Raw genomic sequence first — 27,739 nt, 5'->3', positions numbered from 1 at the left:
ATATATTATCTACATGAATTAATGAAATCGGCAGTATTAATTCAAAGAAAGAAGTGGGACACTAATTAGACTCATGACACTACTGTGTGATGCAATGAGAGCTGACAGCCAAGTTGCAAGGCCTCTTGAAGAAGAAACCGTGTCTTATTTTTTTGCCTATGCAGATCTTAAACTGCAAAAATACTTTTCCCATTACTACTCCTAGAACTATTATCATCATCATTATCATTACCTGACAAGGGCAGAACCTCTATGTGAGTATCCAAGCTCCACACTGGTGCTTCCAATTTGCATTCTGGTGAATGTATTTTTAAGAAGGTACACAATAGGAGCCTGAGCTGCCCAGTCGAATTTTGAAAGCTTACTTTCATTTGTTTTGCTGCAAGTGTTGATTTAATTATACTGCATTATTATCAAAGCTGCATTATGTACTTTTTTTATTCCTTTCACATGTGTTGGAGGTGAGGACCTTGGCTTTGTCCACAAACAGTGTGTTTCAAGTTATTCCTTAAGTACTAAATAATAAAGAAAAGAGAAGAAAAGATTTTTTTAAAAGATAGCAGACAGTGATCACAAGGTAAAGGGTTAAATGTAAGATCTCCAAGAAACATTTTGAAGTTGATTAAGACTCCAGCTTTGCATTAAACAGTATCGCTTCCACATGAGTTGTTGCTAATACCGTTACAGAGCAGCTTGAGAGCCCAGTGTGCCAGTGACCTCCTTCACCCTCCAGCCACCCACCGGGCCTTCCTGATTAGCATTCTACCTGGTTCTCTGAGGAATTCCCATCATCCCCTAGGAGCTCATTCCGTACTTCGTCACTGTAGGCGATCCGTGACCTTTTCTATAAAACAAAACAGAAAGGGAGAGAGCAAGATGAACGTTAGAAAGTAAAGGCTTCCAAGCATTATTGGTATCAAGACTGATCATCTCAAACCTCGAGAGCCCCCTAATGGAAACCTATTTGCTCAAATCTGCAAACCAAAGTTGTGCAAAGTTCTTGAACTTGAGGAGTTTAATGTAAATTATAAGTTTTTTCAAATGCCAGTAATGGATGAAAACTCGGCATTGTGGAGGCCTCTATTAATACTGACAAACGGATCAGAACTGATATGTTATTCCACGCAGTCATTCAGATCAGACCACGAAGATGAAAGAAATACAGCTATTTTGCTGTATATCTGCTACTCTCACCAGATGCAGTTAAAACAAGAGTATATTGGGTCTTTAACACTGTGGCAGGAAATGGACTCTACAATATAGGTCTTTTAAAATCTCTAATTCTAGGATAATATTATATCTCCAGCTATATACTGGGATGCCTGGAAAAGAGCATATCCCCATTTCCTTCATTATTGTGATGTTACTCATCAGAAAGAGATGGAATTTAAAAGCCCATCCTATTTCCAAACTATAATTTAAATGTCTCCTAGTCCTATATAAAAATGGCCTAAGGAAACATAGTGTGTGTACGTGTATCTGGTAAAACAACTTAAATTTCCCAATCCCAGTAAACAAAGGCAGGTAGGCTATGAGTCAACTTTTAACAATTCCAGTAAATAAAGACAAGTGAGCTATGAATTGATTTTTCACACACTGAAATTTTGTTTTACAAGAAGTCTACCTTTACCAGTAAAGTCAGAGGGACATGTCTGCAAGCAATTCATGAATTATCTAAACGTGCACAATTTGGAAAAGCTAAAAAGCTCTGAAAATTAGTTGTGAAGCTAGAGTGCCATCCTCAGATCCTACTTCAGCATCACTATTTCAGACCCAAATATGGATGTACAACTCACTTTATTGCCTTTTCTGCATCTGAACTAACTGAGCAAAATCAGTCAATTAAAAAATGGCAGCTGGGAAATAGTAATCTTTTCCTATTTGGGGTCTACAGTGTAGGACCTAGAATTTCTTACCTGTTCAACTGTGATATGAAAAATTACTGTAGTTTAAAAGGACTATCCATAATCTGTGAGCAGAAGTCAACAAGATTTTTAATTAGATTTTTAAACCAGTGAATGAGTAGCAGAGCTTTGCCACATAGAGATCATAGTATTTTAAACATAAAATCCTACTATATTGGAACTTAAAAGAACTTTCGACAAGGAAAACTAATAGATTTTAAATCATTTTAAAGTTTGCCTTTTTCACTGGGGGTCCCTATCTTAACCCCAAAACACAGAAAATTATTTGTGACTATTCTCAATTCTCCCAAAGATGGGGCATGAGAGAGAGTTTAGTTCATTACATATAAGTCTCAGGGCATTAAGGCTTAACTCTCTGGCAGAATCCTGTTAAAAAATGACTGAATAGAGTGTAAATAAAAATAAATTAACCTAGACATCCCTTTATTTTTTAGGGAAAACAAAATCTAGTCTTGTGGAATTCTAAAGGTAGCTTTGGTTAAATTGAGACTAGAACCTTGTGGTCCTAACTATAGCTCAGTAGTCATTCTACTGCACAAAATTTCCTCATTTTACTACCCTCTGAATAGACACACACAGGAAATAGAAATATATAAAAGTTGCAAAATGTTACAAAGGAGATGGTGGTATCCCCTCCTATTCTAGGTCTCTGCCCCAAGCCTCACTTCCTTGCTACAAATGTGTGTATCATACCTTGGCAAATGTATTAAGTCTGTAAGTAGATAAATGAAACCAACAATGCTGCAGAAAGGACAAAACAGGAAAGGTAGGTCATTAGCCTGGGGTCAGTAATGACATCTATATCAGCTGTCTTAACAATTCAGGAGTGACCCGACTCATTCCTTTTTGAATATGGCAGGCTTCTCACTGCCACAAACAGCGGATATTCGGTTGGCTTCCCTTATTGTATTTACTGAAGCTACTATTAATTAGCTATTTCTACTCACTCTGTAAAGTATTGAAAAATGCTAAATTATAAGGACAGTACGCTATGTGGCCCTAGCACAATATTTCATTCAAGCCAAACCTTTCCTTTTGCCTATTTGGGGCTCCTTGCTACAATAGTTTCAAACTATCTAGTCAAAGTATTTTGTACTTTTATAAAGGAAATGAGAACCTTTTAACAGGCTGTGGTATCAGAGCTGCCTTTTTAATTATTAATTTCATCACTATGGGGGACTAAAACATTCCACACTATGCAAAAATATTATATGGAGATTGTTTTTGTTTTTCCCTTTTTTACCAAAATACCAACAAATCGGCATAGATTGTTCAATTACACTATATTTTTATTTTGATTTTCTGTACTTCAAAAGAAGAAAATTACAAACATGGTTGCCTAAATAATTAATCTTGTTTCGGTTAGCATCCATTGCTTTTAAAAACCAGCAATTAAGAGTGCACAGGCTCAGCAACAGAGGAGCACTCAAGATTTATCCATAGTTGAAGGGAGGGCCCTGTAAATGGCACTCTTTTCCGCTGGGATAGTACAAACTGGTCATTGGGATGACTCTCTGGATGTAATTAAGCACATGATATGCTGAGTTTATAAAATGTTCTCTGATAGGACTGACTGCTGTTACAGAATGAAAAGACAACTTATTTCAAATATCAGAAATAGTTCCTCATGAAAATGACACAGCTGATGCTGAAAACTGAATTCTTTACACTTAAGTATCACTTTGAACAAAACGTTTTTAAATTCACTTTGCTTTATTAAGAATTGTTTTTAAATTCCTGCCATTGGTCTTTTCTCCTAATTTTTTGTGGTTTGAAATTTTAAGTAAGCTTAATTTAATAAACTGTAATTTAGCCTGCAGGATCATCACTAAAATAACTGAACACCCAAAAAGGCCAATTCGTCTGAATGAGAAAATCCTTATTTTATGAAATTTTCCTCCTAAATATCAATAAATTGTTTTACCTTTTGTGGAATTTTTTTGTTAGTATTTTACATTACTAAGTACTATGCCATACTTTAAATTGGAAGATTCAAAGTTAATGAAACTGAAACACCTACTGTATCTTGATCAACTATTTTTTACTTTATTATCAACTGTATAAAATCTGTACTTTAGCCAAATGCAAGCATGAGAATTTGAGCTGGAAATGTCACACATTCAGCTACAGTTTGAAGGAACCCAATTCATAATGCATTTTATAAATAGTTAATGACTTCTATACATAAGCTAACCAGGCAAATCAAGAAATTGTCAACATTTTTAGTCTTAGTTGTCAGTTACTACTGTCTGCTGGTGCTTTATATGTGGCTTCTGGAGAAGACAGAAGCTCTCTGCAGTTTGTAATCTACTGCAATTTCAGGTCTGTACCGTAAGGGTTGAAAAGCTTCAATTGACAATATGTGCCACACACACACACACACACACACACACACACACACACAGTGTGTTAAATACAAGGGCATACCTCACTTATAGTGTTTGTGTAAAGTTTATTCCTTCTAACTTATATAGTTGGGTGGACAGAGATATCTACAGACCATATGTGAACCCTAAAAAATACAACAAATCAACAACTGATTGCTATCCCTAAGATATTAGATGCACAAAATGTTAATGGGTTATTTTAAACTGATGACAAAAGTGAGTCTTCGGTTAAAGCAAGAATTTCAGATGCCAAGCAGTTTTTTTTTACTTGATGAACACAACGTTTGCATACTGATTGGCTGATTTTCTTAAAGCCAAGTTCAAACAGATACACTTGCTCAGTTCTCTCTGGAAATTTGGCTTGAAACAATCTATCTACTTGACCTTAACATTTCCCAACTGAACTGAATGTGTTCCTGGACAGGCACTGCTAAACTAGAAACAAAATGAATTAACTTAGCTTAAACTAATTAAGAACTGTGATCTGTGGTACCGCCTCCTGGATGAATCTACACTAGAAACAGGGTATACGTAACCAGAATGAGGATTTCTAGCACTCACCACTAGCATAAGCATAACAATGAAGTTGGTTTATTACTAGAGCGTATATGAGAATTTAATTTCCATGGCGTGCACATGGCAAAGCAATTGCTTAAATTGCCTCACCTGGGAATTTAATACAATGTTATCATCAGACCAGCCACATTGTAAATAGATTTATAATGCTTTCCATGTGCTGTGCTCTGTTGCATATGAATTAAGTAATGATCTGGTATTACAATAAAATCAGCTAGTTCCCACACCTGGCAGACAGGATATTTCACTAAATTAATACCCAAACAGCTACATCACAAGGCATGGGAGAGGAAACAATCTCTAAGGCATTGGACGTGAGTTTAACATGGGAGGTAAACACTCCATGGTTATGTAAAATGTTACTGAGTTGAACGGGCCGCTCAAGACAATCTGTTTCTAACATCTGTATTAGGGAATTAAGACTTTCTCAGTTCCATTCAATTTTGGCCTGATTTTCTTCATTCAGTACTTTAATTACTAATCAGCAATCCACAACATTCACAAACACTAAGAAAGCCCTTTATTCTAATCTATGTGCTGCAGACAGCCAAATAATTGATACAAAGTGTACTATGGATTTGGTAAGTAATGAAAGAACAGCTTGTCCTACTTCCTAATCAAATTGGTCTATAGAAGAACCGGTTAATAGATTTCTGCATAGGTCTAAAACAAATTACCCAGTCTGGCCAGACTTTTCCATTGCTTCTACCATGTCTTTCAGTTTCCCTATGTTTAATAATGCCCCAGGTTACCAGGTGATACACCTATTAAAAATTGTTATGCTTTCATAGCCAAAGAATTTAACTGCTCTAAAGAATTTAACTGCTCCTGTTACAATTAACACTTTGGGATAGATATAGAATAACATGAAATTATATTTATTAGCTAGTCATATAATTGCTGGCACTCATTTCTTACCTAATTTTATCTGGTTCTAATTAAATAACATCATACTTCCATAATGCCCAGATGGCATTTTCTAAAATGCATCTATCTTTGGCACAAGGCATTGCATTTTTAACCTCCCTTCTATTTCTCCACTGGCAATTTCAGCCTTTCATCCTCACTCCACTCAGGACTTAAAAAGGCTCATCAATCCAGGGCAGGAAACTTAAATTTTGGAGGAAACAATAGAAAGAAATTTGTGAAATTCTGTTTATTACACAGTTCTCCATTCGGTACTAATTTTTAGCCAAAAAAAAAAAAATTAATTTAAGATTAAAACATACGATACTGGGGATTCCCTTGTCCAGTGCTTTCACTAACGAGTGTGCAGGTTCAACCCCTGATCAGGGAACTAAGATCCCACAAACTACACAGTGTGGCCAAAAATAAAAAATAACGAAAATAAATTATAATAATAATGCTCTTAAAGATACCATACTAAGTGATACAGATAAAGGTAAAGTCAACTGTTAGGCAAATGTTTCATCCTTGGAAAATTGTTAAGATGACAAAGCACGGGGCAGTGAATGAAAAGAACAGAAATGATATTTCAGTATGTGATCTTGGCCAAATGAAGTTTTCTGAGCATCAGTTTCCTCAATCTCTAAAAAACTGTTAACAATATTTATTTCCCAGGGCTTCTGGGAGGATTTAAATATTATAAACAAATGGAAACCTACCATAATACCTTGAATGTGATAACATTACAAAGGACATTTAACTAAATATATGTTCATAATATTGGAAAGGATGCAATAAAACCAACACACATACATGACTGAAGGTCTAGATCAGTGCAATCTTCCTTAAAAGTGATTTGCCAATATATACCAAAATTTGCTTTAAAAAAGTCATATTATTTAATCCGGTAATTATAATTCTACTACTGCATTATTTTGCCCAACTATCTATTTTATGGTGCCACAATTGTTGGAAAACTTCCAGTAATAAAAACTTTATTGCATTTCTTTAATGTTATCAGAGAAACTAACTTCCAATCTGTCTCTTCTAAGTAATCATGCCACTAGACATGGCTTGCTCTTGCTCAAGGGACTGTTTAGAGTTAAAGGTCAAGCTCATTTGCTGGAAAGTGCACATGCTACACGTCACCAATACTGTAGTGTTAATAAAGGGGAAGCACACTTTCTGTCTATCATAAACTCATGGCCAACGGACCATATGCAAGCCACCAGGGAGAAAATACTAACACACTCTGCTTCCAGCAGTTGGAAAGGCAGGTTACCGTGTGAACACGGAAATGACTCATTGTTCTTGAGTATGTAATAAGAGAAAAAAAATATTTCCAAGATTAAAAAATGTCTTCCTATTATAATCATCCTCATTTACTATTTTTGCTTGTACTTTCAAAACACTTTACATATTTGAAATTGACATTTGTGTTTTGACTGCAAATAAGATAAATCATATCATATTTTCTCTTAATTATTTTTAAAATTTAGCTTTGTTATCATGAGTATTTATTTGCATATGATGAAGTTATATCTATATATATACACTTATAGACTCACACAAACCCATATGCAATCCAGATGGAGCGACTCTATTTATGTTTCACAGTTCTAGAAGAGACTTTTATTTACACTAGGAACTCTGACCATATTGCTGCTACATCATTTAAGGATCTGCAAAACAGAGAGCCCAGAAATCATGTAACTGCACTTCTTCATTTCCTCCTCCAGCATTTCTAAACTTATGTCTGAAATTTAAGTTTCACACTAGTGTTTCAAAATGCAACTTGAGTTAGTTAGAATCATGGCCCCACTTGCTGGCATATGTTTATAGTTTACAGCGTTGACACTGCTATTGAACACAGTGTGTCTGTGTCTTCTATCATGTTAGTCTGTCAATCAATAATTAAGTTACTTCATTCAGAAAATCCGCTCATGATAGAATGCCCAGATGCTGTTGTCAACATCTGGAATAGTGTAGGTATGCAGTAGAGGAAGTCTAGCTCCTTAAAGTCTTTCTGAATATAAAATAACTATGCAGACTATACTTGAAATAATCAAATAAATATCCAATATACTCCCACTGGAAAATGATATTCTGATAAATGAATGCTATGTAACAGGTGCTTTTATTTGCAGTTTTAAAAGAACTACTGAAATAAAATATGAAGACATTTATAATTAATTTGAATCTAGGCTTCCTATGTAATCTACCAGGGGGCACAATGATAAAGAATCCGCCTGCCAATGCAGGAGACGCAGGTCTGATCCTTGTGTCAAGCAGATCCCCTGGAAGAGGAAATGGCAACCCACTTGAGTATTTATGCCTGGAAAATACCATGCATGAGGAGCCTGGTGGGCTACAGCTCATGGATCGCAAAGGCAGACACGATTGAGCAACTGAGCGTGCACATGCACACACGTAATCTGCCAAGCATTAGTAAACAAAAGGGATCCATTCGTTACAGATCCATCCACAGGCATTATGCCAAGTGATCGGACATGCAGGAACAAATGATCTTGAGGAGTCTGTGTAACTGACACAGAGGTTATCACATAAATGGCAGAGTGTGATAGTTGACCAGTGACACGGCGCATCAACTAGATCGGCCTGCAAATGTAGAGATGAGGGGTTCTAAGTCAGATGAACTGTACAAAAAAGATCTTCACGACCCAGATAATCACAGTGGTGTGATCACCAACCTAGACCAGATACTCTGGAATGTGAAGTCAAGTGGGCCTTAGGAGCATCACTATGAACAAAGCTAGTGGAGGTGATGGAATTCCAGTTGAGCTATTTTAAATCCTCAAAGATGATGCTGTGAAAATGCTGCACCCAATATGCCAGCAAATCTGGAAAACTCAGCAGTGGCCACAGGACTGGAAAAGGGTTTTTATTTCAATCCCAAAGAAAGGCAATGCCAAAAATGCTCAAACTACTGCACAACTGCACTCATCTCACACGCTAGTAAGTGAAAGTGAAAGTGAAGTCGCTCAGTCGTGTCCGACTCTTTGCGACCCCGTGGACTGTAGCCCATCAGGTTCCTCCATCCATGGGATTCTCCAGGCAAGAATACTGGAGTGGGTTGCCATTTCCTTCTCCAGGGCACACGCTAGTAGAGTAATGCTCAAAATTCTCCAAGCCAGGCTTCAACAAAACATGAACCATGAACTTCTAGATGTTCAAGCTGGTTTTAGAAAAGGCAGAGGAACCAGAGATCAAATTGCCAACATCTGCTGGATCATCAAAAAAGCAAGAGAGTTCCAGAAAAATATCTACTTCTGCTTTATTGACTATGCCAAAGCCTTTGACTATAACAACAAACTGTGGAAAGTCCTTAAAGAGATGGGAATACCAGACCACCTGACCTGTCTCTTGAGAAATCTGTATACAGGTCAGGAAGCAGCAGTCAGAACTGGACATGAAACAACAGACTGGTTCCTAATAGGGAAAGCAGTGCATCAAGGCTGTATGTTGTCACCTGCTTATTTAACTTATATGTATGCAGAGTACATTATGACAAATGCTGACCTGGATGAAGCACAAGCTGGAAAGAAGATTGCCAGGAGAAATATCAATAACCTCAGATATGCAGATAACACCACCCTTATGGCAGAAAGCGAAGAACTAAAGAGCCTCTTGACAAAAGTGAAAGAGGAGAGTAAAAAAAGTTGGCTTAAAACTCAACATTCTGAAAACTAAGATCATGGCATCTCATCCCATCACTTCATGGCAAATAGATGGAGAAACAGTGGAAACAGTGACAGACTATTTTGGGGGGGGCTCCAAAATCACTGCAGATGGTAACTGCAAGCCATGAAATTAAAAGATGCTTTCTCCTTGGAAGAAAAGTTATAACCAATCTAGACAGCATATTAAAAAGCAGAGACATTACTTTGCCAACAAAAGTCCGTCTAGTCAAAGATATGGTTTTTCCAGTAGTCATGTATGGATGTGAAAGCTGGACTATAAAGAAAGCTGAGTGCTGAAGAATTGATGCTTTTGAACTGTGGTGTTGGAGAAGACTCTTGAGAGTCCCTTGAACTGCAAGGAGATCCAACCAGTCCATCCTGAAGGAAATCAGTCCTGAATATTCACTGGAAGGAATGATGCTGAAGCTGAAACTCCAATACTTGGGCCACCTGATGAGAAGAACTGAGTCATCTGAAAAGACCCTGATGCTGGGAAAGATTCAAGGCAGGAGGAGAAGCGGACGACAGAGGATGAGATGGTTGGATGGCATCACTGACCAACGGACATGAGTTTGAGTAAACTCCAAGAGTTGGCGATGGACAGGGAGGCTTGGTGTGCTGCAGTCCATGGGGTTGCAAAGAGTCAGACACTACAGGGTGACTAAACTGACTGACTGACTGAAGCCAGATGAGCGATCTACTCAAGGCCACAAACCTGTGAGAAAACAGGCAGAACAATGACAGAATTCATTTCCCACTGCCCACCCTCCTTTCACTTTACCAGACCACCAAGATAGGCTGTGGGTGTCTTATCACCCATTCCCCAGCGCAAGGTTGGCTGTTCCATTCACCTAGTTCTATGAATGTATCATCAACTACAAAGCTGATTAGTCTGTAGATTTTGTTTCTTGTCACGCTCCTCCAAAACAGACAGACAAGCACATCTTTACTTATACTTTGTGTCAACACCTGGAATATTGACATCAATAAATTCAAAAGTCCAAGGGTGACACATGCTTAATGCAGACTGTTTTATTTGACAGAACAAAGTGTTTGATCTCAGACAGTGAGTCACAACCATACCTATGAGTGTAACTTAGACATGTTTCAGGATTAATCTTCAAAGGCTACACCATAAAACAGCAATAATCTACCCACATGGCAGGAGAGGAGCCACACCAGTTATTAAGATGTGTTAAGAATCTTCTGATGCCACCATCCTAATGGCAGAAAGTGCAGAGGAACTAATGAGCTTCTTGATGATGGTGAAAGAGGAGAGTGAAAAAGCTGGCTTAAAAGCTCAACATCCAAAAATCTAAGATAATGGCATCTGGTCCCATCACTTCATGGCAAATAGATGGAGAAACAGTGGAAATAGTGGCAGATTTTCTCTTCTTGGGTTCCAAAATCACTGCAGATGGTGACTGCAGCCATGAAATCAAAAGATGCTTGCTCTTTGGAAGAAAATCTATGACAAACCTAGACAGTGTATTCAAAAGCAGAGACATCACTTTGCTGACACCATAGTCAAAGCTATGGGTTTTCCAGTAGTCATGTATGGATGTGAGAGTTGGACCATAAAGAAGGCTGAGCACTGAAGAACTGATGCTTTCAAATTGTGGTGCTGGAGAAGACTCTTGAGAGTCCCTTGGACTGCAAGGAGATAAAACCAATCAATCTTAAAGGAAATCAGTCCTAAATATTCATTGGAAAGACTGATGCTGAAGCTGAAACTCCAATCCTTTGGCCACCTGATGTGAAGAATCTACCAAAGAATCTACCATGTTATAGTGACTTTATAGTGCTCACAATTCAAAGGTGTATGATATATCTTTTAATGCTTTATAAATATAGCCAATATAGCTGTGATATGTAGGCAGTAAAACTCTTCTAGCCCAAATTCTCCATGGAAATATTTTGAAGATTACTTCTATACCAAGGTGACCCAAACATATAAAATAGGATTCAGTTCAGTTCAGTTCAGTTGCTCAGTAGTGTCTAAGTAAATATAAATATTCATATCTGATTCATAAACATGTTGTGAATCTAAAAGATTCTCCATTTTCAGTCAAATAGTAATTCTGCATACTGAGGGGCTTTACTTTATCAAGTAATATTCTTTCTCCTCTATCTTCAGTGTGTCACTCTTTACTGGTTCTTCCCTATTCTTGTAATTTTAAGAATGCAAACATTTTTAAGTGTATCCCAACTGTAAATTTTTTTTTAAGGTAAGAGTTTGTTATTCTGCCTTTTAAAAAAATGTTATTTATTTATTTTAATTGGAGGCTAATTACTTTACAATATGGTGGTGGTTTTTGCCATACACTGACATGAATCAGACATGTGTCCCACCATCCTGAACCCCCTCTTACCTCCCCCCCCCACATCCGTCTGAGTTGTCCCAGAGCACCAGCTTTGGGTGCCCTGCTTCAAGCACTGAATTTGCACTGGTCATCTATTTCACATACAGTAATATATAGCCAACTTTAAATATTTTAAAATGTCATTTCAACCTGCGCTACTCTCCCCAGCTAATGCCTAATTGCTCTTCATCCTGCCTTTCCTAGCTAAGCTTTTTGAAAGAGTATTCTCTACAAACACTACCTATAGTTATTCAAGGTGCAGCCACTTACTTCCAACAAACTGATGTTTTCCTATCACACTGCGGGAGTTCCTGTGAACACCAATCACTTTCTAGTTGACAAAACCATTTTAAAATAACTCGTTTAGCATATAGATTTCTAGAAAAGTTGCAAAGACAGTGCAGAGAGTTCCCATACAACCTACACCTGGTTCCCCTTACTAGTAACATAACATATTCCATTAGTGTGGCACATTTGCCACAATGAATGACTCATCCGTTCATTATTATTCATTATTACAAACTGAGGTCTATACTTTTATCAACCTCCTTCGTAGCTAATGTTCTTTTTCTGTTCCAGGACACCATCTAATATCCTATATTACGTTTAGGTGTCATGTCTCCTTAGGCTCCTCTTGGCTATGACCATTTCTTGGGCTTTCCTAGTTTTTGATGGCCTTGACATTTTTGAAGAGCACTGGACTTTCACAGAATGTCCCTCAAATGGCGTTACTCTGAGCTTTTTTCTTACGACCAGACTGGGGTTTTAAGTTTTGGGGTGGAAAACCACAGAGGCAAAATGTTCTTTTCCTCAACATCATATCAAGGGTCCAGATTATCAGCATGGCATCACTGTTGAGGTTCGTCTTGATCAGCTGGTAAGGAAGCATTATGTTTCTCCACTGTAAAGCTACTCTTCCACCCCTTCTTGTACAGTATGCACTCTGCACAGTCGACATTTGAGGAGTGGGGAGCTATGCTCCACCTCCTTGAGGAAGGAGTATCTACGTAAGTTATCTGGCATTCTCCTGCATGAGATCTGTCTATCTAATCATTAGTTGATATCAGTATTCGTGGATATTTATTTTATACTTTGGCTCATGAGCCAATACTACACTTCACTTACTGTGTTGCACAAGTAAGTGAGCACCGTAAGTCACTTTGTTGCCAACTTTGGCTTCAATGGCCACTTTTCAGTTCTTTTTTTATTAGCCCTCTGGATAGCATCCGACATGGCTGCCCACTTTCCCATTAGCAGTTACACCACCACGCGCCCTTGAAATTCCTCCTGCCCTGGTCTCTCCTTCTCAGCCTCCTTCATCATAACTACTCTCAGTCTGCTCTGGGTTTCCAGCCTTCGCCCTATTCTCATTCATCTGTTTGATCTCATCTACATCCATTGTTCTAATCACAAACTAGAGGCTGGCAAAGACATGTTTTCTGCATAAATTTAATTTCTACTTGGTGCCATAGACAATCAAAAGCCATCTCAGACTTAACACAGACAAAGCAGGGCATATTCTCTCTCCTATATACTTCTCTTCCTGTTTTCCCTAATTTGGTGTATGGTGTTACCATGTACATTGTCAACCCAGATAAAAATCCTAAAAAATTGCCTACTCTCTCCATTACTCTCCAAATCCAATCACCAGGCTCCTTGAATTAAACTCTTATTTTTCAGAATATCCACATTTCCAAGATGTCTTAGCCATATTTCCAAGATGTCTGTTACCTTATGCACTGGTCACAATTCTTTCCCCGAAACTGTTGTTACCACGTATTTCACCATTCTCTTTATATATGAATTATAGCTGACAGATACTTGTATGGAAAGAGTGACAGGGTTTTGGGCAAAGGTAAGTCAACAGGTACAAATTCTCAGTGCCTCATCTTGGGGAGTAAAAGAGACCTTTTCAACCCAACCCTATCTATAGCAGAGTATCAAAGCTATAAAAGAATCATTGTCTAAAGATATAACTTATTTCAGAGTAGGCATGTTAAAACAGAAAGCTAATTCATTCAACAAAAGCCAATAACTATGGGAAAAGTCTAAGTATTAGAACTCTCTCCAACTGTATAAGTCAAGATCACATTTCTCTTTCATTTCAAATGTAGGCACATCTCATATTGGCTATTGTATTGTTCTCCTAAGTTAGGTATTCCCATTTCTCATTATGTAGAAGCTAAAAGACCACCCTTTCAAATGAGATGATGTACACACATATTTCTCCTTTGTTTGTCTGATTTGTGGACCTGAGGAATATGGATTATTTCTGCTTTCTGCATGAAGAAGCTCTGCTACAAGCCGGGCATTCAGTATGCTTTTATCTCTGAGACCCCCAAATTGTACCATTAGACAACAGAGGACACTTATCTAGATTGAACTGTCATACAAATAGATTTTTTGTCAGCCATACAACTTGTATTGGGGAACATGTCAACAAAAACAAAATCCGGCAATTTAAAACAACAAACCTATTCTCTACTGACACAAACAAATCTCCGTATTTCAAATGAATAAGAATTACTATAGATCACATATCCTGTGTGTGGGTGCTACAGAAAGAAAAATATTCTTAGAACTAATTCTATCTGGTTTCAGAAGGTGGTTTAACATGAGGCAAGCATGAAGTATACTTAATACTAATAAACATACAAGAAAAAAATACTAACAGACAGGAATTACAAGTTATCAGAGGAGAACAGGGTTTTCTAACAAAATTCCAAGTCAAAATTCATCGGCTACATGAAAAAGTTGACATCGTGTTGCATTTTTTAGTTTATTCTCTGCTCTGTAATCCTCTGGGGAATGTAGATGATGCCTCTGCCCACAGAACAGTCAATCTGAGTAGTAAAACCATCATTCTCCCTGAGCCTAAATTCATTCTGGCTCTGTGTCTTCAACATTCATAAAGAGTAATTGAAAACTAGAGAACTGACCTCATCACTGTTACACTCAATCTCTTCCAGATCTCAGACTATTTGGGAAAATATTCAGAGTTGATCTATTCTAAATTGGCTAATCTTAGACATCAAAGATGATAAACTATATCAGTAAAAGTAAAGTAATAAAATTTTCACAACTTAAAAATGGCATCAGTTTGCCCATCAGTATAGAAATAATTTAATCCCCTCCCTTAATATTTTTGAGTTCAATCTCATTTCCTTTTCTATAAGCTGCACCTTCATTCTGGAGCTTCTGCTGGAGTTACCCTCTCAGGAAAATTCAGGCTTAGACTTGTGGCGTCAGACACGGTTGTGAAGCAAGTGAGTGAACATGCAAATGCAGTTCTGTGAGTCCACAGAGAGCGGACGGAGAGAATGAACAAATCACAGGCCAAACACTTCAACTGAACCCGCGTCATTTTACTAAGTAGAAATCTAATTAGCTCAACTTACTCAAATGCAGATATTTATATTTGCAAATGATTTTTCTTCAACTGAAATTATGTAACAAGAACTTCACACTTTACAAAATTTTGTAATATGTTACACGACAAAGCTGTAACTTTTTATGTTGTATCAACAGGTACTTATGGCAAGACTTCAGATTTTATAAAAAGACAATCTGAAAAAATAGCAGAATCCAGATACAAGACATGAAAAGGACTTCAAGAATGGTAGCTAAAATAGAAAACTGGTTAAAAGCAAGGTAAAATATAATGTTCCAAGTTGCCTCCACATTTTGGTAAATGACAGACTATCTGAGAAAAATTATTTTTACTTTGAAGAAAGTTATAATATTACATTAATTTAAAAACATGAACAGATGTAGTCAACTTACTTTCAAACAGTTCGGAAAAAACTAGACATATGTAGAGTGGATAAGATCAATAGAGAAAGCATACAAAAATGATAAAGTGATTGACACAAAATATTAATAGGCAAATCTAGGTAAGGGATGTATGTATGTTCTTTGTGTTATTCTTTAAACTTTTCCGAAAGTTTGAAATTAGTTTCAAATAAAAAGCTTAAAGTGATTTAAAAATATGAAAAGATTAGTGGGCTAAGGAGACAGAGCTAGTTTTCTACAACTAGCTAATGTCTGAGATTATCTAAATGTCCAGAATAAATCCTTGATCAGAGGGATAATAGTTCATGTTAAACAAAAGTATGAGATCATTACTCAAATTTAGACAATTTAAACTGTTAATTTTTATTATATACAGTGGTGTTCTCTTTAAGCTTTTTTCTACAATGACACAAGATTACTTTTGCTAGTTTTAAATTAGCAACATAATCTTCTTTTATATAGTTCAGCTATGAGAATGGACTTTAAACTATCCCTAGTCAGAGAAACTCAAAGTTATCAGCTCAAAATAATGGAAAATTATCTACCATTTAAAACAATTCTCTTTTTCCCTTCATTTTATTCTGAATAAATTTTTGAGGACAATATTTCTAAATTAGATTGCTTAACAGACAGTAATCAATGATTTATTATTATGATTTTACAAAAATGTCTAGAGGAATCTAATATAAATCTCATTGGGGTGTTTTGCACTAACTAAAGATCTTTTAACGTGCTCTTAAGTCATGCTCTAATGTTCCTGAAGAGAACACACCCTCACATAGTTAAGACACATGCCCACTAAACTTTGACTTGATTTGGCAACCAAGATATTGCTGATCTGTCTAATTTTGACTGTGATAGCCATGGACAGGGACAGGATGTAATTCCACCTCTGAAAAGAACACAGCCCATTCTGGCACTCTATAAATATGCGATAATGATAGGACCTTAGGGCTAAAAGGGACCTTGAGAGATCCTCTAGTGCCATGTTCCCTGATGTCATCGCACACTGAATATATCTGATAAAGACCTGGGGAAGGAGGTTTCTTAACCTTCACAAAGGAGATTTACCAACAGTCAAGGATTACTGTCAGAAAGTAGCTCCATAAATTAAACTTAAATCTATGGCACTACTCTTTACACATAGTGTAGATCCCAAAAGCAAGGGCAGACCATATTTGGCATAACAGTTGTTCACAGACTGGAAGACACAACTTCACAACTTTCTGTCCAGAGAAAATGATCCCAGGACCGTTTTTCATCTGTCTAGTTTTTCAATCCTTTCATCATCTGAGGGGCTCACCAGAGAATTTTTTCCTGAATTATCTTTAGGCATGGTGCTGGAGCACTTTGAGAGTCTCTTGGACAGCAAGAAGATCAAACCAGCCAATCTTAAAGGAAATCAACCCTGAACATTCATTGGAAGGACTGAAGCTGAAGCTCCAATACTTTGGCCAAATAATGCAGAGAGTCAACTCTTTGGAAAAGACTGTGATGCTGGGAAAAACTGAGGGTAGGAGAAGCAGATAACAGAGGATGAAATGGTTGAATGGCCTCACCAACTCAATGGACATGAGTTTGAGCAAACTCTGGGAGATAGTGAAGGACAAGGAAGCCTGGTGTGTTGCAATCCATGGGGTTGCAAAGAGTTGGACATGACTGAGCAATTGAACAACGGTAACCTCAACAATACTCAGAGATGGTCATTAGTAGATTCTCCCAGATTCTACCATGAACCAAAATGTACCCAATCTTATGATCTGTAAAGCTGAGAAGGCCCCTCTTTTTACTGTTCTTTCTTACTTCTGCTCTGAATACATTTAACGTTAAATTATATATATATATACACACACACACACACACTATTTTTTAAATTTATTTTTAATTGGAGAATAATTGCTTTATAATATTGTGTTGGTTTCTGCCATACATCAACATGAGTCAGCCATAGGTATACATATGTCCCCTCCCTCTTGGACTTCCCTCTACCTCCCACCCCATCCCACCTCACTAGGCCATCACAGAGCACCAGTTTGAGTTCCCTGCATCATGCACCAAAGTCCCACTGGCCATAGTAGTATATATATGATTCCATACCGCTCTCTCAATTCATCCCGCCCTCTCTTTCCCCAACTGTGCCCACAAGTCTGTTCTCTATATCTGTGTTTCTACTGCTGCCCTGCAAACAGTTTCATCAGTACCATCTTTCTAGATTCCATATACATGTGTTAATACATGATATTTGCTTTTCTGACTTACTTCACTCTGTACATACACTAACTTTTATTTGAGTTTTAGGACTAGTTACTGTTACTCTCTTAAATTTGTTTTCTTGTCCTTTGAAGAAACAATATGATAAATTAGAAAGCCCTCCAATTTGGGCATCAGATGAGCCTAAGTTTGAATCCCAGGTTTGTCCTTTTCTAGTTATGATTAACTAGCAAGCTTTTGAGCCCCTGTGAAGCGGCCAAGGTAAAGTTTACAAAATAACTAGTAGAGTGCTAAACACATACTGGGAATTAAAGAACAATAATTGCTCTGATCATAATAATAATTACTATTGAGAAAATACAATAATTATTGAGAATGCCAGCAAGTCTATTCTTTTGGCATATAAAACTCTGGGTTTATCTACCTCAGCTCTTTATTCTATGATGGTCCCACACACGTATGCCCAACATAGCCACTTCAGTTCTGCTCCCGTTATCACCCAAACTTCTGACTGTCAAGACCAGATTGCCATTCCATTCCAGTTCTTCTTTACCCTTGGGACTCAATTTTGACTTTCATTTTTCAGTCTTCTTTCCTTTGACTCTTTATACTTATATTTGAACTTGATTTTCTGTGCTTTGACCCTCAGTGTTCTCTGAGGTTTTAGGCTCTCATTCACCCATTTCCTCTGTCTCTAGAAGAGCAAATACTTATATATGTGATATCAGAGAAAATATTTATAGATGTCATCCCAAACTCCGAAAAGAATTCAGACAGTACTATAACGAAGAAGCTCCAAAGGTAATGTGCTTCATTATCAGCACTTTACAGTATGAGTTAAACTACGATCCAAATCCTAGTTTTACTATTTATTTTTTGTGTGACTGAAGAGAATATATCTAACCTTTATGAGTCTCTTTCTCTATAGCTGCATAAAAGAAACAACAAACACTTAGCTGGCATGATTAAATGGGCCTTGCAATAAGGACAGAGCTGCACAAGGAAACGGGTTCCCTCTAAGTCATAACTTCTCCCTCTCCTCCCACTCTGGGTGTGGGTAGGTGGGTGAATAACAGGAACAAATATATTCTGCATTTTCCATTCTCAGCAAAACTAGAAAACAGATATTATTCATAGATCCCAAAATACGAGGTGAGGTGTCCCAAAGCAGATGAGATCATGCAGAGCCACTTGATGACAGAATGCCTGAAGGATGACATGAGGATGCACCCATAGCTGAGCTCAAAAAGCACCGCTAAAATACACTTTATAGAGGCGAGGGACTCACTGTGAAACACAAGATCTGTATGTCTCATTTGAGACAGTGGCTGTGAGAAGGTGTAAGCTGGCTTCTGGCAGAAAGACTACTGGACACAGTTTGTTCAGAGAAGCAGAGAAGGTGCTGCTACATAAAGAATTCTGCTCCCCAGAGAATGCAGAAAATCACAAGAGACTGTTGCTTTCACCGTAACAAACAAAACAAGCTGGAGAAGCTACAAAAATCACAATTTTTAAAAACCTATCAGAGAGCTGATGAAACAGACATCTAAGTAAAATACAGTCCAGAAAACCATAAGCCTTTTATCATAGAAAAGAGACCCGTGGCTGTTCTCATTATGGGGGGAATGGAGGAAGCCTCCAGGGTGTCCCAGGTGGCACTGTTCGTAAAGAACCGGCCTACCAATTCAGGAGATGTAAGAGACAAGGGTTTGATACCTGGAGGAGGGGATGGCAACCCACTCCAGTATTCTTGCCCAGAGAACCCCATGGACAGAGGAGTTTGGAGGGCTACAGTCCATAGGGTTGCTAAGAGTTGGTCACAACTGAAGCGACTTGGCACACAACACAGAGGAGGCCTCCGCAGATATGGATAGGAAGAAACCAGCCACTCTTCGGACCAGCTGTGGACACTTGATTCCAGGGACTGAAGCCAATGCTAATAAAGACAAGACCATGCTGTTCACAAGCAGGAGTTGGGAAGAAAATGAAGAAATGTATACAAATAATGTCCTACTTTTAGAAAAATGATTAAAAATGCATGACCTGATGACAGTCATATTCATAAGAAATTCATCACATGTAGAAATCGTAAGCAGGCATCCTTCTACTGTAGCACATTTATCACAAAGGTTAACCATTCAATTCCATCTGATCTACTAAGCTTTCTTTGTTAGTAGGAATTGTTGAGTAGATGGTCACAGATATAACTGCAAATACTAATCTCTGATTTATCTAAGACAAGTAAAAAAATATATAGTAGATTTTTTTTTAAGTAAGAATTTTAGGAAACATGTACCGATACATATTTTGCCACTTCACAGATGGCTAATTACATTATTCTTATTTGTAAAATGACACTGAAAATTTGGTAGAAATTGGAGGATATAGATTACAGAAACTGAAGTAATATCTACCTTAAAGGTCCTCCATACTAATTTCTCAACACTACTTTAAACTTCTGCATTATCCCTTTTAAGAAATACCTACATTTTTGCTTAAGGCATTATTTCAGAAAATTAGATGCTCATAATTCCCAACCAACAAAAACAATCTTACTATTCAATTTAAAAGTAAACTTTGATGTCAAAATTTTCAATTTCAGGGGAAATAAAGGATAGCTAGCCAAAAGAAAAGCTTTTTTTCAATTAGTAATGAAATCACACAGTTCCTGAAAAAATACACTATTAATATAGTACTCAAACCATGTCAAAATACTGGTCAGAAGAGAAAAGAATTTGGGAAGTGGTATCTCATTTATTACTTCTTTCATTTTTCTTTGTTTTTTTTTTTTTTTTTGTAAATGCCTTAACCTACAATCTGTCTTAAAAGAGAATATAAAGATTTAAAATCATTTAAATGGTTTACCATTAAAGACCAGAAACATTTGAATTAGTTATAAAACTGAAAGTCATGATGACACAAAATAAGTCTAGTTTTTGGAAGAAATTCTATTAATACAGTCATAAAGTTTTACTGACCCTCTCGTACTCAGACCAAACAACAAATCTATAATAAACAATGATACCTAAAGTAGATATTATTACATTATTATCACTCTATGTATTATTAGTTTATATGTTGGCAACCAATTTCAATACATCAAAAACTCTGAATAGGAAAAGAAATCTTTTAGCTGGATCTGATTGGCTGACAAACATTTGACTTCCCACAGGTACTGGAAAGTCTCAAAAAATCAGTCTAACCTAATGAGATTTACTTTTTTGTTTTTTTTAGTAGGAAGTTTCCTCTAGACTTCAAGTGGAAAATAGATGGAAGGAGGACTGGTCAGAAGGCAGAAATCAGGCTTGTTATTAGAAATCAAGGGAGAAATCAGGTGGTCCTCAGTTAGTAGAGCATGTGAGAATGGAGGGGAGAGATATTCTGGAGGTAGAATCCCTGGGACTCGTGACAATTAGATGTGAGGTTAAGGCAAAGAAACAAGTCTGAAATGTCTCCCAGGTTTCCCATATGTGTAACTGAGTAGATGGTATATTGACCAGCATAACCAACATATGAATCAGCCAGTGTAATGAATGCAGGAAAAGAAATCAATTTTGAATAAAAGATAGTAAGTTTAATGAATTCAGGTTAGAACACTGTATTTGAATATCCATAAGACTGGGATATGTGCAATGGACAACTGAAAAAAGGGTACAGTGTGCAATGTGAAAGTTTGGGCTAGAGATATGATTTTGAAGTCGTCAGGATATAGGCATTAGTGGAAGCTGTGAGCATTCACAAAATTCAGTTCAGTTCAGTCATTCAGTCATGTCCAACTCTTTGTGACCCCATGGACTGCAGCCCATCAGGCTTCCCTGTCCATCACCAACTCCCAGAGATTGCTCAAACTCATTTTCATCAAGTCAGTGATGGCCATCCAATCATCTCATCGTCTGTTGTTCCCTTCTCCTCCTGCCCTGAATCTTTCCCAGCATCAGGGTCTTTTCCAACAAGTCAGTTCCCTGCATCAGGTGGCCAAAGTACTGGAGCTTCAGCTTTAGCATCAGTCCTTCCAATGAATATTCAGGACTGATTTCCTTTAGGATTGACTGGTTTGATCTTGCAGTCCAAGAGACTCTCAAGAGTCTTCAACACCACAATCAAAAGCATCAATTCTTTGGTGCTCAGCTTTCTTTATGGTCCAGTTAACATCCATACATGACTACCGGAAAAACCATAGCTTTGACTAGACAGACCTTTGTCGGCAAAGTGATGTCTCTGCTTTTAAATATGCTGTTTAAGTTTGTCATACCTTTTCTTAATATGCTGTCTAGGTTTGTCATAGCTTTTCCTTCTCTCTGGTTAATTCATAAAATTAACCAGAGAGAATACTGGGATGACAAGTCAAAACAACAATGACCTAAAAACACAGAAATTAAGGCGAAGACAGAAAAAGAGAATTTACTGAAGGAGACAGATCTACTGAAATTTACTGAAAATCTACTGAAAGAGCCAAGAAGAGACAAAGGTGGTATGGTGTCAAGAAAGCTAGTTTCAAGAAGATGGGAATGAATCAAGTACTACAAAAAGGCAAGTAAGGGACTTCCCTGGTGGTCCAGTGGCTAAGACTCGTAAGATCCCAATGTAGGGTGCATGGGTTCGATTTCTGGTCAGGGAACTAGATCCCACATACTTACAACTAAAAAAAAAAAAAAATCCTGCACGCTGCAATGAAGATGGAAGATCCCACATGGGCAACTAAGACCTGATGCTGCCCAAAAAATATTTTGTAAGAAGAAAATAGATATTAAAAAAAAAAAAAAGGACAAGAGAAACACAGGAAAGAGCCCCAGAAACAAAAGCATGTGTGACTTTATAAAGTTAGGTATGCTATCTAGCACTGATGGGAGCAACATTAAACAGTTAAAACACCTGAATTCTTCCTTATATGTTTTTTTAAAAATGCAATATCGCCCTTTATCTAAATGTTAGAATATCTGTACAGTATAGAGACAAGATAAAGCCAGTTTTTCCAAAGCCTGGTAATTTCTTCATTTACTTGAAACCTTTGCCGACATCTATCAGATGAATGATTGATTGTACCACCATCTTCACCCCATTCTCTTTGGACAAAACTCTACTAGATAACATTTTAGTCCCTATGGTGAAAATAGAATAATTCACATAGAGACACTTGGGAAAGACATTTATTAAAGTGACAGGTTACCTGAATAAAACACCTAAGACTTGAAGCAACAGCATTTCTAAAAAAATTGTTCATCTGAATATATAGTAAGGTACCTTTGGAAGTCACATGAGAGAAAAAACGTGGTGGTTAAAATTCCAACTGCAAACCAAGGTCTACTCAATCTTTATTTAACTTGAGTCCCATATGAATAACTCAAAAATTAGGCAACTGGGATGAATGTATCCCACAAACTTTATTTATTCTTTTCTGTCTAGTTTAAATATATTTGTAAATTACTGTCATTTTGCTTCTCTAAATAGCCACAGTATATTCCATAATGATTTTACAAAAGTATTGCATCTATTTGTAGTTTTTGCAGTTGTTAGTGGGCAGGTTAGTTTATCGTGTGCTTGGAAACTGTATGGGTAGATCCAGTAAGAGGGAAAGTACCCATTTTGAAGCAAAATAAACCACCTTTAACGGTTTTGCAGGGTAAAAATCTCAACATCATCAATATTTTATAAATTATACAATAATAGCACTTCAGAATTAGAAGGTTCTTTAAGAAAAACTTAACCCAGCCTCCTGAGGGAAAGGCAAATTATGGTCTAATGAAATTGGAAGAGCAATTCTCTGGTCAGTTTAAACCTGACTATGCTAGTGAAAAACACTGGGTACAGCTAAGAACTTGAGTTTACTCTGAATGCTTGGACAAAAAGCATTCATATATAGTGTATAAGCCAGTGGAGGAAGGACATACCAAAGAAGAGGGACTATTCTCTATCATAATGGAAATTACTGAGGTATGATCTATTACGTTATTTCACATCCCTTAATATAAACAGTAAGAGATTGAAAATGACAGTATGATTTGCTTTAAGAACCATAAATTTTAGGAGAGGGTAATCAATTATCTTTCACCTTTTTTCACATATAAAACTGGCACTAGTTTATATGACATTCCATATTAGAGATAAACTTTAAGTTATTTACATATTCATGTAGATCTACTTTCTAAAGCTGGCAAATATAATTCTGCTACACTCTAGTGGATCAATAATTAGATCATGTCACTCATTAGACTTGTGGTTATACAACTGAGAACGGTATTATGTCAAAGAAATTCTCTTTTGGGGATTTTGGCCTGAATTAAATAATGCTTTACTTCGGAACTGAGAAGAAGTTAGTTAAAAATCAACCTAATTTGTGTTAAAAAATAATGGTTAATATATTTTTTGAGGTTACTATGTATCAGGTATTATTCTAAGAGCTCTCTGTGTGTATACACATATATTTTCAATTTATGTATATATATTAAACTTACATCTATATATATAAATAAGTAACTTGCCCAAGTTCAAATAGCTAATGAAAATCAGAGTCAGAACTTAAAACCAGGCAAAGCTTCTAAAATAAATCATTTTATATAACCAATCCAACTGCATTACTCAAATGTTTCCTTTCTTTTACTACCCCTCTCCTTCTATTGCTGAAGAAAGAATAACCAACAAGTTTACTACTATTATTCTAAGGCAACTTATTTTAAACATTGGTCCAACTGGCAGCTGTATTGGTTGGAAATAAAAGAAATGTAAATACTGAAAAAAATTTGTAAGTGGTCAGGATCACATTTAAGTGCTCTACCCAAATATTCAGAATAAACTAAAGTTCTTAGCTGAAATAGTTCTCTGTCAGCAGAACAGCCAGGACCTCAGTGACCAAAAAATTGTACTGTTCAGTTTACCAGAACACAACCAGCATTATCATTTAAATGACTGAAAAATGGCAGTTAATAAATATCTGTTTAAGTGAAATGAATTTAACACTGAATTTGTTTAATGGAGTAACAATTTTACTTTAATGATGCGGGCTATGTGCTAAGTCGATTCAGTCATGTCTGACTCTTTGGGACGCTGTCCGTAGGATTCTCCAGGCAAGAATACTGCAGTGGGTTCCTGTGCCCTTCTCTAGGGGATCTTCCCGACCTTCATATATAAATAATTAAATAACAATGGTTGCAAGTAACCAAGCCAAGATTTAAAGATAACTTGCTGAATCCTAGTTCCTGCCTCTCAACCTATATAGGTTCTAGTCAAGTTGTCAACAGTGTCACACAGACAGTCCAATGGACACTATTCTATGTCTTCATTTTATGTTACTTCTTAACAGTATTCAATCAACTTTGCTCAAAGACCCTCTTCCTTTAAATAGTATCTTATGTAGAAATGATCTGGCTTTGCTTCTAACTCACTAGTAGCTCTCTTTTTCTAATTCAATTCAAACCATTCTCTGCTGCTAAGTTGCTTCAGTCGTGTCTGACTCTGTGTGACCCCATAAACAGCAGCCCACCAGGCTCCCCCATCCCTGGGATTCTCCAGGCAAGAAAACTGGAGTGGGTTGCCATTTCCTTCTCCAAAACCATTCTCTTCTTGCTAGAATTCATGTCAACTTGGTCAAGAATCCTCTTCTGACACTCTCTTCTATGTCTTTTCATTAATTTCTAAAGGTTTAAATATATCTGTATGCTAATTTTAAAATAGATCTAACTCAATTTCACCTCAGAACTCAAACTTGATATATCCAACTGGCTACTTAATTTCCCCACTGGGATGTTCTTCACTGGGATAGCTATCCCAAATTTTAAACATCTGAGACTAAATTATTGATCCTACAACTGCCACTCTCCCACAAAACAAAGAAATAAAAAGTATGTTCCTCACAAATCTTCCCCAACTCAGTTTTTCCACTGAAAAACTTAAGTTATTCAAGCTACAAACTTGGGAGTTCATGGTTGATTCCTTCAGAAATACACACAAGTTAAAGTATGTTTGAAAGAGACAGAGAAGCAAATGAAGGAAAGTACTAGCAGTTATTCCTAAATTTAAGTAAAGGTATAGAGGTAACTGGGCTTCCCAGGTGGCACTGGTGGTAAAGAACCTGTCTGCTACTGCAGGAGACTCAAGATGAAGGTTCAGTACCTGGATCGGGAAGATCCCCTGGGGGAGGGAATGGTGACCCACTTCAGTATTCTTGCCTGGAGAATCCCATGGGCAGAGGAGCCTGGAGGACTACAGTCCATAGGGTCACAAAGAGTCAGACACAACTGAAGTGACAGTGCACACACCCGTGTACAGGTGATTACTGTACTCTTCTTCCAACTCTTCTGTATGCTTGAAAACTTTCAAAATTAAGAGTTGAAGAGGAACTTTTTTGGGGTTAAAGGAAAAAGAAAAAAGACTTTGCTGAATTATTCCCTTCAGTGAAATGGACTATTAGCAGGTGATCGCTATTATTTGGCTAATGTTTTTAAGGCAAAAGCACTGTGGCAGAACAAACAGGCCTCTTCCCTGCACCGAGAAAGAAACCCCTCTACCAGTTTGTTCATTTCATATATCTTGAAAAATTATTAGGTTCTTAAGAGCATTTGACCCAGTATTAGGGGTGAAAAGGCTCTCATTATTCGCTTTTCAGGTCTATTTTCAAATTTTATTTTAGTTTACCAATATTAATCTGGAATATAATATAGAAAATGTCAAGAGTTTACATTTTTTTAAAAAAGCTGGTAGAAGGAAATTTAGAGCTTTAACTATTTTCCTTAAAAAGGAAGAGGGGCCTAAAATCAATTATCTAACCTGCCACTTAAAGAAACTGGAAAGAAAGAAGCAAATGATACCTAAAGTAAAAGAAAGGAAATAATTAAGGTCAGAACAGAAATCAATGAAATAAAAAAACAGAAAAATAATTAAGAAAATCAAAAAAGCCAAAGTTTGTTTTTTAAAAGAAGTCTAAAAAATTTGACAAACTTTTAGTTAGACTGGTTAAGAAAGAAGAAGACATAAAATTCCAAAATGAAAGATGAGACACTGTCACAAACCCTACAGAAACTGAAAGGATTATAAGGAAATATTATGAAGAATTTATACTAACAAATTAGAGGATTTCAAAGAAATAGGAAAATTGCTAGACATAACTTATAAAAGCTGAATCAAAAAGAAATGGAACTAGAATAGACTGATGACAAGTAAAATAATTAAATTAGTAAAACAATCTTTTTACAAGGAAAAGCAGCCTAGTCCCTCACTGCCAGATGAATTCTATCAAACACTTAAGGGAGATCCAAAAAAAAAAAAGACAAAATAAACCTAAAACTAGAGCTACCATATGGTGCAGAAATCCCACTCCCAGACATATATCCAAAGAAAACCACAGTTTGAAAAGATGTGCGCCCCCTGATATTCATTGCAGCACTGGTTACAACAGCCAAGGCATTGCTGTTATTTAGTCGCTAAGTCCTCTGACTCATTTGTGACTTCATGGACCAGGATCCTCTGTCCATGGGATTTCCCAGGTAAGAATACTGGAGTGGACTGCCATTTGCTTCTCCAGGGCATCTTCCTGACCCAGGAATCAAAGCCAAATCTCCTACACTGGCAGGCAGATTCTTTACCACTGAGCCACCAGGGAAGCCTGGAAGTGTAGAAGCAACCTAAATGTCCATCAACAGAAATGGATAAAGAAGATGTGGTACACCCATACAACTGGAATATTATTCACCCATAAAAGAGAATGGAACAGTGCCATTTGCAGAGATGTGAATGGACCTGCGGACTGTCATACAGAGCTAAGTAAGTCAGAAAGAGAAGAATAAATATAACAGGGCTTATATGTAGAATCTAGAAAAATCGTAGAGATTAACTTATTTGCAAAGGAGAAATAGATTCACAGATGTAGAAAGAAAAGGTTACCAAGG

The 27,739-nt window shown here is 36.9% G+C and overlaps 1 protein-coding gene across 5 annotated transcripts in view; it reads right to left on the bottom strand.

Moving 5' to 3' along the window:
* The window catches only part of VTI1A (vesicle transport through interaction with t-SNAREs 1A), a 375,524-nt gene that overhangs the window by 293,498 nt on the left and 54,287 nt on the right, over positions 1-27,739 (bottom strand). For all 5 annotated transcript variants that reach the window (XM_052660758.1, XM_052660759.1, XM_052660760.1 and 2 more), the window contains exon 4: positions 767-844. In XM_052660758.1, the coding sequence (XP_052516718.1) occupies positions 767-844 (78 nt within the window). The remainder of the gene's footprint in view (positions 1-766; positions 845-27,739) is intronic.

The sequence above is a fragment of the Budorcas taxicolor genome, chromosome 23 (assembly GCF_023091745.1).
Source record: "Budorcas taxicolor isolate Tak-1 chromosome 23, Takin1.1, whole genome shotgun sequence".
NCBI lineage: Eukaryota > Metazoa > Chordata > Mammalia > Artiodactyla > Bovidae > Budorcas > Budorcas taxicolor.
The sequence above is the reverse complement of the archived record's forward strand: the minus strand, read 5'-3'. Positions and strand labels throughout refer to the sequence as shown.